The 12730-nt window shown below is 44.6% G+C and overlaps 1 protein-coding gene and 1 pseudogene across 1 annotated transcript in view; one reads left to right on the forward strand and one right to left on the reverse strand.

Annotated features, from left to right (window-relative positions):
* The window catches only part of LOC105294415 (forkhead-associated domain-containing protein 1), a 99445-nt gene that overhangs the window by 78228 nt on the left and 8487 nt on the right, over positions 1-12730 (reverse strand). The window contains exon 3 of the mRNA XM_023532653.1: positions 1396-1602. Within this exon, the coding sequence (XP_023388421.1) occupies positions 1396-1602 (207 nt within the window). The remainder of the gene's footprint in view (positions 1-1395; positions 1603-12730) is intronic.
* On the forward strand, positions 6262-6380 carry LOC111742123 (annotated as a pseudogene).

Below are 12730 nucleotides of genomic sequence, written 5' to 3' on the forward strand. Positions count from 1 at the left end.
AAAATATGATTTTTCTTTACCTGAGATTCAAATTTAATTGTATTTTATCTGGCAAATCCAAGTCTGAGTCCCCAGGCCTGGAGTGAGGCCTGGGACCTGCATCGGTGGTTCACTCTCTACATGATTCTGATGTGGGGGAGTCTTAGAAGCTGTGGCGAGAACCCCAGGTCAGCCCTTCCGGGTCAGGAGCCCTTGCTCAGGGCTGCCAAACACACTTTAATGTTGGTCCAAGGAGGATAAGGCATCTGAGCAGAAGCAGAAAAAAAAACCACCTCAGATTTTCAGAGCCAGAAGCGATGGACATGGTTTCACGGCCCGTGTGGCCTGTGGGATGCTCTTAATCTTCTTGGGGTGCACATTTAGGGCTGCTCATGGCCCTAAGCCCCAGGATTCGGCCCAGAGCCTCTACATTTTATTTGGTTATACGCAGCCTTGTCCCAGAAAGAATCTTAAGCTGAAAGATCTGAGTTCATGTGGCGTTCTGAGTGGTGGGGAGTGAGATAATCATGCCACCTTTCTGGGACACATATGACAAGTGTTAATTATGGGCGCTGTGTTAGGAGTTTTACCATTATAATCATCTCTTTCAGCCCTCGAAGTGAGCCTGCAAGGTCATTGCTGCCACTGACCCCATCTTGTGGGTGAGGAAACCCCGCTCCCGAGAGGTCCAGTGGCTTGCTCCAGAGCACACGGAGTGAGCAAGCGGCCGAGCTGGGATTCTGACCAGAGGCTGTGCCACTGACCACTGTACCGGCCTGCCTCCCTGTTTCCGTGTGGCTGAGCTTTGGTGGGCAACTTTTGTGTTACATTCAGCTTAAACTGGGCCATCCTTCGGCCATGATCCCAGGAACACCTCTGACTCAGGGTATAAAGCACCTACCGCATGGTGCGCATTTGCTTGAGGCCGGACACTGACCTACACACTTTACAGACAGACATTCTCTCAATGCCACACAATGTTGAGAAGCCCAGGCATACAAAGAACCCTGGCTGAGGTCACAAACCTAGGAAGCTGCATCTGCCTAGCAAGGAAGCATCTATCTCTGAGTTTTCAAAAGCACACACCTGCTTTCCACCTCCCCACACCAAGCTTCGCGTTTTCAGGAAAACCTTTGAGTTCCTTGCCGGCCCTAAGAAAACTCTCCCATGTAATTCCACAAAATGCCCAGAAGAGGGCGTGAGGACTCGCTCCCCCCAGGACCCACCCAGGTGGTTCTGAACTTCGCAGCATTCGGTCTGGTGGCTGCCAGCGAACACACATTGTGAAACGAGAGCGTCTTGCTCTGGACGAGCTCCACCCTTGGCTGTCTCCGAGCCTCGAGCCTCGGGCTGCACGGAAGGCGACAAGGCACAGCACCTCCGCCCCCACTCCCTCGCAGGGGAGCCTGGACTCACCGAGGGTGGGTTTTCGATGACCAGTTCGTAGGTCAGCCCTCCAGAACCAAACCTCAGGATATCTCCGGGTAACAGCTTCACAGCCACGTTCTGAATGTGGCACTCGTTGACGAAGGTGCCATGGCGGGAGTTGAAGTCCTGGAGGACGAAGCTGCCCTCAGCCTCGCTATACTCAATGAGCGCGTGATGGTTGTCGATGTCAGCCGACTGAAATGGAGGAGGAAGATGGTCAGCAAAACAAGAACGATGCCGGGCCCACTGTCACTGGGTGCCGGAATGTGCCAGGTGCCTCGCCTGGCTGGACGGTCACCACAAACCTCATTTCGAAATGAAGATGCTGAGGGTCAGAGAGGTTAAGTGACTTCCCCAAGGTCACACAGCCAGTGCATGGTGAAGCTGGGATGTGTGCTCTCTCTGACTCCAGACTCAGGTGTCCAAGTTTGCTGGGTGGGGAATCGGGTGACAGAGAGGCCAAAGAGACTCAGGGGAGTCTGAATGGGCATGTGCTTGGCTAGGCAACTGGCTATTTTCTATTTCTCTGGCTCCACACAGTATGCTTTTGGTTGTTCCGAATGGCAGGATAGAAGGCAAAAATGGCCCAAACACAAACCAGAGAGGTCAGTTGGCAAGTGACAACTGTCCATTTTCCTGCAAGGAAAATGCCAAGTTCATGGAATAGAGTATGTTAAGGGGAGGTTTTGTCATGATTGTTGTTCATTAGTCCGTTCTATTCATTTGAAAAATAACATGTTTTTCTTAACATTGCAGAAAATGAGAACTGGAGAGAAGTACAAAGAAGAAATTTCAGATAAATATTCTCTCAATGCCGTGCAGTGTTGAGAAGCCTCTACATACACAGAACCCTGGCCGAGGTTATAAAGCTAGGATGCTGCAGAGTGCTCGTCTGCCTTAAAAAAGCCTTTTATTTTAATGCTTACAATCTTTTTTAAAAGTTTAAACAGAAATTGAGATCATGCCACACAACACAGTTTTATAATTACCTTTGAAAAAACCGTGATGTACAATGAAGAGTTTCCCATGTGATTAGTTATTTCTGTTGCTTCTTAAAAGCCTGTCAGAATTTATCTAACCCAAGGGGCCTGGTGTCACAACATTTCCCCAAAAGAAAGAGACCCCAGACAGTATGTCTGTGAATCAGCAGTGGGAGGAGAAGGTTCCCCCATAATCACTTTAATACGAAGGGCTGCAGGGCACATGTGAAGTCATCTGTCTTTTCAAGACACTGCCTACGAGACATCTACTCTAGCCCAAGACTTTGAAATTATTTTCTAAGTTTATCTTCTTACAGCGTCTTATCTAACTTTCATACAAAGAGTACCTGCACTTAGAAATCTATGCTAAAGTCCCATAATATAATAACCAAAACATTAGTAGGATGCATTAATTTAACATTACATGCCAGGAAACTTGCTAAGTGCTTTACTGCATTATTCCATTTCATCTTCACAATAATCCAAAGGGATAGGCCTTCTTTTTAGGCCTTCTTTTTGTAGATGAGGAAACCGAGGCACAGAATTATTAAATTTGCCCAAAGTCATCCAGGTTGGCTAGCCTGGATTGTACCCAGGTCTTCCTGATTCAAATGTCTGTGTTTTTACCCACTCGGTGAATTTCTTTTATCTAATTAATTAATTAATTAATTGTTATTTATGCCTATAGCACCTGGTCTTCCTAGGTGGTCTCTCCTCCAAGTACTAATCAGGCCCGACCCTGCTTAGCTTCCGAGATCCGACATTAGGCTCGTTCAGGGTGGCATGGCCGTAGACCATGGACCATGGCTCGAACCCAGGACCTTCTGCGTGTAAAGCAGATGTGCTAACCACTACCCTATGGAACCATGTCTGTGAATTTCTATCACTTTGGCACTCAAAATATTGTGTGCCAAAACATAGACAGCAAGAGTAGCTATATTAATTTCATATAAAGCAGACTTCAGAGAAAGGAAAGTTATCAGGGATAAAGAGGGGAATTGTAAACTGAAAAAGGGGGGTCAATTCTCCAAGAAGACATAACCATCTTTTATGTGTATGTCCCTAACAATAAAGTGTCAAAATATGTGAGGCAAAAACTGATAGAAACGCAAGGAAAAATAGACAAATCCATTTTGATAGCTGGAGACTTCAACGTCCCTCTATCAGTAACAGACCCAGCAGAAAATTAGTGAGGATAAAGTTAAACTCAACAGGACCATCAATCAACTGGACCTAATTGACATTTATGGACTATTTCCTCCCACGACAACAAAATATATATTCTTCTCAAGCTCACATGGAACATTCACAAAGGCAGACCACATTCTGGGCCACGAAACATACCTCAACAAATTTAAAAGAAGAAAAATTATGGAAAATATATTCTCAGATTACAATGAAATTAAACTAGAAATCAACAGCGGGAAGAGAGCTGGAAAATTCCAAAATATTTGGATATTAAACAGCACACTTCTAAATGGCACAAAGAAGAAGTCTCAAGAAAAATAAAAATTATCTTGAACTAAGAAAATGGAAATACAGCTTATAAAAGTTTGTGGGATGCAGCAAAAGCAGTGTTTCAAGGGAAATTTACAGCATTAAATGCATATATTAGAGAAAGAAGAAAGATCTAAAATCGATAATCTAAGTTTCCATCTTAGGAAACTAGAGAAAAGAGAGCAATATAAGCCTACCACAAGCAGAAGAAAAAGAATAAAAATGAGAGCAGAAATGAATGAAATCAAAAACAGTAAAACAATAGAGAAAAATCAATGAAGCCAAAAGCCAGTTCTTTGAAAAGACGGACAAGTCTCTGGCAGGCTAACCAAGAAAACAGAGAAAATATAAATTACTAAGATTAGAAATGAAAGAGAGGCTATCACTACTGATCCCATAGGTGCCGAAGAATAATAACGGAATATTATGAACAAATCTATGTTCACAAATTCGATAACTTAGATGAAATGGACTAATTTGTTGAAAGATACAGTCTATCAAAACTCATATAAGGAGAACTAGATAATCTGAATAGGTCCATATCTATTAAAGCATTTGAATCAATAATTAATAACCTTCCGAAACAGAAAGCACCAGGCCCAGACTGATGAATTCTATCAAACATTTCAGGAAGGAATGATACCAGGTCTCTACAATCTCTTCCAGAAAATAGAAGCAGAGGGAACACGTTCTACCTCATTCTATGAGGCCTACATTACTCTGATACCAGAACAAGATAAAGATATTACAAGGAAGTAAAACTACAGACCAATATCTCTCATGAACATAGATGTGAAATCCTCAACAAAATATTAGCAAATCGAATCCAACAATGTATAAAAAGAAGTATATACCGCAACCAAATGAGATTTATTACAGGTATGCAAAGCTGGCTTAACATCTGAAAATCAATTAATGTAATCCATTGCATCAACAGAGTAAAGAAAAAAGACCACATGATCATATCAACAGATGAAGAAAGAGCATTTGACCAACTCTAACCCGATTCCTGATTAAAAAAACAAACAAACTTGGCAAACTAGGATTAAAAGGGGGAACTTCCTCAACCTGATAAGGAACAGCAATAAGAACCCTAAAGCTAACATCATACTTAATGGTGAGAAACTACAAACTTTCCCACTAAGATCAGGAACAAGGCAGGGATGGCTCCTTTCGCCCCTCCTTTTCATCGTGCTGGAAGTCCTAGCTAATGCAATAAGACAAGAAAGGAAATGAGAGGCATACTTAATGGAGAAGGAAGAAATAAAACTGTCTTTGCAGATGACATGATTACCTATGTAGAAAATTCCAAAGAATCAACAACAATATCCCAAAACTCCTGGAACTGATAAGCAGTTACAGCAAGGTTGCAGGATACAGGTTAATATACAAAAATCAATTGTTTTCCTATATACCAGTAAGGCAAAACTGAAATTTTAAATTAAAAACACACCACCATTTACATTAGCATTGAAAAAAAAATGTAGGTATAAATCTTACAAAATATGCACAAGATCTACATGAAGAAAACTAATAACATATTGATGAAAGAAATCAAAGATCTAAATAAATGAATAGATGTTTCATGTTTTATTTGTAATTTCTTAATGACATAAGATGTTTAGCAACTTTTCAATGCTTATTTGCCATCTGTGGTGAAGTGTCTGTTCAGATTTTTCATCCATTTTTAAATTGGGTTGTTTGTTTTCTTATTGTTGAGTTTTAAGATTATTTATTTGGGATACATATTTATAGCAGCTTTGCTCATAATTGCCCCAAACTGGAAGCAACTCAGAAGACTTTAAAAGGTGACTAGATAAATACACTGTGGTACATTAATTCACACAACGAAACATAATTAGTGATAGAAAGAAAAAAAAGTCCTATCAAGCTATGAAAACACATGGAAGAACCTGAAATACATATTGCTGAGCACAAGATGTCACACTGCAAAGGCTGGATGATTTCAACTGCAAGAAATTCTGGAAAAAATGAAACCATGGAGACAGTAAAAAGACCAGTGGTCACCAGGGGCTCAGGGGGAGGTGGGGAAGGAAGACTAGACGAAGCCCAAGGGGTTTAGGGCAGAGCAGCTACACTGCATGATACTGCAGTGGTGGATCCATGTCATTACGCATTTGCCCGAACCCACAGAATCTACAACACCAAGATGGAACCCTAACGTACCAATATTGGTTCATCAGCTGTACCAAAATGTACCACCCTGACACAAAATATTGGTAATATAAGCTCTGTGTTGGCATTTGGGAACTCTCCATACTGTCTGCTCGATTTCCTGTAAACCTAAAACAGTTCTAAAAAATATATTAAAAAACAAACAAACAAACAAACAAACAAACAAACAAACAAACGTTGGGTCTACGGCCATGCCACCCTGAACAAGCCCGATCCTGTCTGATCTCAGAAGCTAAGCAGGGTCGGGCCTGGTTAGTCTTTGGATGGGAGACCACCTAGGAAGACCAGGTGCTGTAGGTGTAAAAAACAAAAAATAAAGGATTGTAAGCTGACAAGGTCCTTGCAATCTGTGAGGTCAACCGAGGGTTGCCTTGCCTAAAAAATAAACAAATAAATAAACAATCAAAAAATCAAAAAAAAAAAAAAAAAACGTTAACACACACCAGTTATTTGGGAAGGACCTCTGCTGCTTCATCACCATGCCCACTGATCTTCGTGCTCTATGAACCCATGATGACCCATCAAAGACAGAAATTCTATGTGTTGCATCTCGTTTTTCTCTTCCCAGGCTTCATTACTTTCAGTTCCTCAAAAGCTGCCGGAGCCATTATCAAGAAATCAAAGCAAGCAGGAAATTTGGAATGACTTCACAAAAACGGGGTGAGGTTCTGCCACATGTCAGGCCAAAAGAGAGCTTCCTAGTTTTGCCCTGTGAGACCATTTACTCCCTCCCCTTCCTTGGAAAATTGCTAAAAGCTACTATTTGATAGAGCTCCTCAGTGTTTCAATACACTGTGTGTGTGTGTGTGTTTAATCTATTTCTTTTTACCTTTCAGTTCTTGGTCATCCCATCCCTCACTCCATCCCCCTCACTGCCTCAGGAAAGGGATGTAATGCAGAAATAGTAAAATCTGCCGTTTTCAAAAGAATGAGAATACTAGGAAACAAGAGGCTCTGGTGAGACAGTGAGTCTGGGAGGAGAAGCAAAGGGGAAGTTCTCGGCTTCCCTCCGTCAGCCAGACCCTGGAAGCCTTGAGGAGGGGCGAGGCCTGACAAGAAGAGGGTTTCCAGTCCCCCAAGCCTCCCCGCGTGACATCAGGAAGGCCGCTTCGCCTGTCTATTCCTCAACTTCCTCATCTGCAAAATGGGGGAGGTGATGGTCCCCACCTCGCAGGGACTAAATGAGTTAACACACGGAAGTACAAAGGACAGTGCCTGGCACAAGGCAGCCTCAGTAACTGTCAGTTACTCCGGCCGTTAATATTCCCCAGCCTGGCGATGGCTCTCTGACCATTCTCCTTACTCTCTGGCCACGGCCAGGTCTCCATGCTCGGCTCCTGTCCCTTCGTCTGCCCCTCAGATGCTAGCGCTCCCTAAGAGTCTAGCATTTCCTTCTCCCTCCGTCCACAGGCGGGGGCCGCTGCACCACCCCCTACTCCTGGATGTCGACTTGCCACCTTGAGTCTTGCTGACCTCCACCCTCCCATGTGACCCTCCCACTAATGATGTTATCACCCTCCCAGCTCATCCTGGCCATCTTTTCCCAGGCCCCTGGCACTGACCCTACTGAATCCTCTGAAAAGCTGTCAAACCAGTCCCGTATCACCACCCTCTCCCCCATGGCAACAGTCTGGACAAGAGATAGTGTCAAAGGAAGTGGAGGTGGAAAGAATGGTCTGCAAAGATGTCCATGCCCTGATCCCTGGAGCCTGGGAATTACACCCCATTATGTGGGCAAGAGAGACCTCGCAGATGTGAAGGTTGCTAATCAGGACCTTATGAGGAAGATTATCCTGGACTATCCAGCTGGGGCTCATCTAACCCCAGGGGCCCTAGAAGGCAGAGGGGTTCTCTGGCTGGAGAGGTCAGAGATTCAAAGCCAGAGGAGGACTTGACCTACTGCTGCTGGCTTTACATGAAGGTGGCCATGGGACACAGAGTGTGGGCAGCCTCTCCAGGCTCAGAACAACCTCTGACAGCCGGCAAGGAGATGGGGACCTCAGTTCGCAGCTGCATAGATAGGCTAGATTCTGCAAACCACCTGAGTGGCCCTGGAAGCAGGTTCTCACTAGCGAGTCTGCATAGGAGCCTGGGATGCTGACACCTTGATTTTGGCCTCGTGTGCCCCGGAGCAGAGGAATCAGCAGAGTCTACCCCGACTTCTGACCTTCAGACCGTGAGATAATACATTTCTGTTGTTTTAAGTAGAAGACAAGTACAATAATCAAGATTTAGAATATCTACAAATACGATATTTACCCCCGCCAGTAATTCTCAGTAATTCAGTCTCATAACATAGCCACTGTAACCAGCCTCATCACATATGTATAGAAATTCAACAGGGAATGGCTGCCTGAGACCCTACAACTGACAAAGGCAGAACCAGGCTCCAAACCAGCCATCCAGTGCCCAGGTCATGCATTTGACCGCTCTGTTCTAGGGGCTGCTCTATCTGATCTCCCACCTATGTAACAAAGATCATTAATTCCTTCCCATCTTAAAAGCCTTTTCAGGGGGAGGTTCCATCTTCAAACAAGTTACATGTTAAACACTTAGCGTGGCTTACATTTTACACTGTTGAAGTAAGAACGTCCAAGCCTGGAGAGAATTTTTAATGAGCTTATTTGAGCCAAACTGACGACATATGTCCGGGAGCAAGATCTCAAATGTTCTGGAGAATAACAGCTTTGCAACTTCTTTTATGTATTTGAAATTGAGGAGGAAATGGATGGGGGGGGGGCTGGATTACAGGATAGTTAACAAGATCAAATGCGCTCTAGAGGGTTAATACCCCTTCGAAGGGTATTATTTCTGGGCTTTCAAAGCTGTGTTAACCTAGATGCAATAGAGCAATGGGCAGGACTGGCTTAAAACCTTTCACTAAAGAATTTACAGGCCTAGGGCGTGACCACCCACCAGGACCTGCCTGCCCAGTTAGGAACTGAAGATCAGATCACCCTGTGAGGTCGCCTGCCACCAACACATTGCCACCAACATGCCATCAAGCTCTTTTCTCCCTGGAGAAATTGTTCACCAAACACCTCCAGAGTTTAACACACGCCCTCTCAACATCTGGGGTGTCCTTTCCTGCCTGCTCTGCCTGGTAAATCCCCAGGCTTCTCTTTATAGAGGCAGCTCAAGACTAGCCTACTCTGAGGCACCCTCTCACCCTCAGACAGGGTTCCTGTGGGGCCTCAATTTACAGCCCCAAGTATTGTTGGCGGAAAGCACGGGGTCAACATTCCCTTTTTACTCACTAGATGGCGCCACCCCGGTTTCTTGCGTGAATGCGAACCATGTGAAAATTGATTTTATGTTTCACTGACAACTCTCATTTCGGATTTCACACTACAAATCCCCTAGCTTAGACAACTACCTTATGATCTCAGTTAACGCACATGGAATTTCAGATATTTAGATTTTTTTTTTTTTAGATGTTCTCCGAAGCTAAATTTCCATCCAAAGAATGAAGTTTCTTTCTTTAGAAGCTTTGGGTCAGCCTCTCTCCTCCTCCGACTATGTGACTTTGGGCCAGTTACTTAACCGTTCTGAGACCCATTTCCACATCTTCAAATGAGCATTAAAATGATGATAGTAGTTCCTACCCCACAGGATTCTTTGAGGATATAATTCTGTAAATGCATATACAGAACTGACACAGCCTATGTAAAAAAAACCATGCAAGATACTTCGAGTAGCCTATAAATGTGTGCTGTAGCTGTTTGTATTATTTGTGTTTTCAAAAAGGTATGACCTTTCAACTCACATCCGTGAGAATGGCTGCTGTCAAACAACAACAACAACAATAGCATCATCACAACTGCCAAGAAATGAAAACAACACAGTGTCCGACAACTGATGAATGGATAAGCAAAATGTGGTAGGTACATATGATGGAGCATTATTCAGTCTTTAAAAAGAACGAAATTCTGACACATGCTACACAACATGAATGAAACTTCAGGACATTATGTTAAGTGAAATAAGCCAGACACAAAAGGACAAATACCAGATGATTCTACTTATATGAGGTTATCTAGAGCAGTTAAATTCACGGGATGGTAAATGAACTGGTGGCTGCCAGGGGCTGGGGGAGTAGGCAGGGCCACTGGGTTTCAGTTTTGCAAGATGGAAAGAGTTACAGAGTGGGGGAGATGGTTTCACAGCACCGTGAATGTATTTGGTGCCGGTGAACTGCATACTTAATGGTTAAGAAGGTAAATTTTATGCTCTGTGTCTTTTACCACAATAAACAGATGAGAAAAATAAGGTGACCATCTATCCTTTCTCCGTTTTTCCTCTTGGGAGCCTTCCACCTGCCAGAGGGAAATTAGGCCCATACCTGCTGGGCCCACACCCATGAAGCCAGCTCCCATTTCCAGCTGCCAGTTCCCCAACAGGGGAGAAAAGAATTCCCCAAGGGCTGATGAGACCAGATGGGTTGACTCCCTAGAGCAAATACACTCTGGGTGTAGCCTAGGGTGAATGTGGGAGCTGAACCCAGGCAGGAAGGCGAGCTTCTGAGTGCAGACGGAGCTGGCAATTGCACCCCCAGGCCTGTTCCTTTCTGTGGATTTCTGTGGAGACCGAGATGGGTAAGAATCCTTACATAGCAAAAAGTTCACTCGTAACAGAGAAATGCAAATTAAAATGACAGAGATACCTCCTAGATCAGCAAAAATCCAATGGGTGGACAACAGACTAGGCTGGGGAGGGAGGTAGAAACAGACACCCACTGCTGCTGGGACACTGACTACATCTGTCAACCTCTGGTGGGCAATGTGGCAACATCCACCGGAACTACAGATGTATATGCCCTTTGACACAGCACACGTACCCATATGTCCACGAAATGATGTAAACAGGGCAGGTGCCAGGCAAAGGGACAAGAGTCATATGGCTGTATGGGTTCTGGTGTATCTGTTAGATCAGCTTGCCCCATGACCCAGATCCCACATGGCAACGGGCTGACACGTGCTAGAGAGATTGTTCCAGCAGTGAGAAAGGAGCCGGCTGGCAGGAGGCCGCTCACAGAGACAGAGGTGCAGGCGCGGGCATTTCATCCCCCTGGCATTTTGGCCCCGGTGTTTCTCCTCCATCTCCACCCTCCCGGCCACTATACCGTGCTGTCTTGGTTTGTCCTATAGCTCCCCGTAAAGGGGATCCCGGAACCTCCCCAGTGTGGGGCCCGGCGAATTCTTGGCGAGGGGCTGGAGTCAGCCAGCTCTCTACTGTTTACCTTTTGCTTCTCTATTCCTCAAAACAAAGTTTATTGAAATAGCACCCTGCCCCGCGCAAACAGGAGCTCCCACAACATCGACAGGGAAGAAACGCAGGTGATCAAAGAGGGCGAGGGAGGGGACACTGATGGGGGCTCTCGAAATGTGCTCCATGAGATGCCACACCCCCACCGGAACCTGGGGAGCATGGAACTGTGAGGGTTCCTGGGCCTCATCCCAAACCCGCTGGCTCAGAATAGGCTCTTTCATTCCAGGGGTTGTTTAACAAGTACTTTTATACATGTGAAAAATTCAACAACCATTGGCTTTCGGTGTTTCTTCATTCTGGAAGAATTGAGCCCCTTTCTCAGTCAAATTTAAATAGTGTCTACATCCAGCTCTAAAAATTACAGTTCACAAGCCACATCGGATCAAATGAATTATAATTTATAAGACTTAGCTCTGAAATGAGCAAGGCCAAGGCTTCCCAGCTATGCACGATGGGAGAGGGGAGATTCTGAACAGAGCTGACTGCCAGTCTGCATATGGCAGCCAGGACGGTCAGTTCAATATGCAGGTCTCCCCCTTGCTGGAAACCCTTCGGTGCCTTCTTCACATTACTCTTCAGATAAAGGCGAGAATCCTTATGTGGCACAAAGGAGGCCTACACGTCTCTTAGCCCTCCTCCTTCCCACTCTTGCTTAGGACACACTGGTTTTCTCTTGGTCCCTTGAGCTTCCAATATGCTCTTTCACCCCAGGGCCTTTGCACATGCCGTTGCTGTGCCCCTCGTCGAGTTAAGTCCCCTTTGTCTTCTGTATTCCTTTCCTTTGGAGCCCCAATGTTGGCATGGAACTGTACAGGCCTTTGTGGGATCTCTAACTTACTTCTCTGTCTCCTAGCAGTTTCCTGACTGTAGGAACCATGCCCGATTCTGCTATTGCTATGTCCCCAGGACTGCCTCAGTGCTGAGGCTCCAGGTAAATATTTCTGGGATGAATGAGTGACAACAACAGCCAAAGCCAAGCTGGCTACCACAGGCTTCCTATTGCTGTTAGGGAACCAAACTCCTTACAGGGTAGGGAAAAAAGTCTGGAGGGCAAAACCCTATAAATATCAGTATCGACTTTCTTGGAGCCAGATGATTACAAGTGACTTTAATTTTCTTCCTTATACTTTCTCCCAATTTTTTAAAAAACGATAAGCATGTAACTACCTTCCATTATTGGAAAAAGTAAATGATGTCAAAATATTATGACATCGACAATCGAAACAATAGGTCAGCCTTGCAAATGAGTATAAATCTTCAAAAGCGTGACTGCCTATATTTACGATTTACTCAAGTAAATAAAGCAAACAGTCTCTTTCTCTTGTGAGATGTAACCTTTGGGTAATTTCAAGGACAACTTTTTATCAATAAATATTTCTGAA

The sequence above is a fragment of the Pteropus vampyrus genome, unplaced genomic scaffold, assembly GCF_000151845.1.
Source record: "Pteropus vampyrus isolate Shadow unplaced genomic scaffold, Pvam_2.0 Scaffold86, whole genome shotgun sequence".
Classification (NCBI taxonomy): domain Eukaryota; kingdom Metazoa; phylum Chordata; class Mammalia; order Chiroptera; family Pteropodidae; genus Pteropus; species Pteropus vampyrus.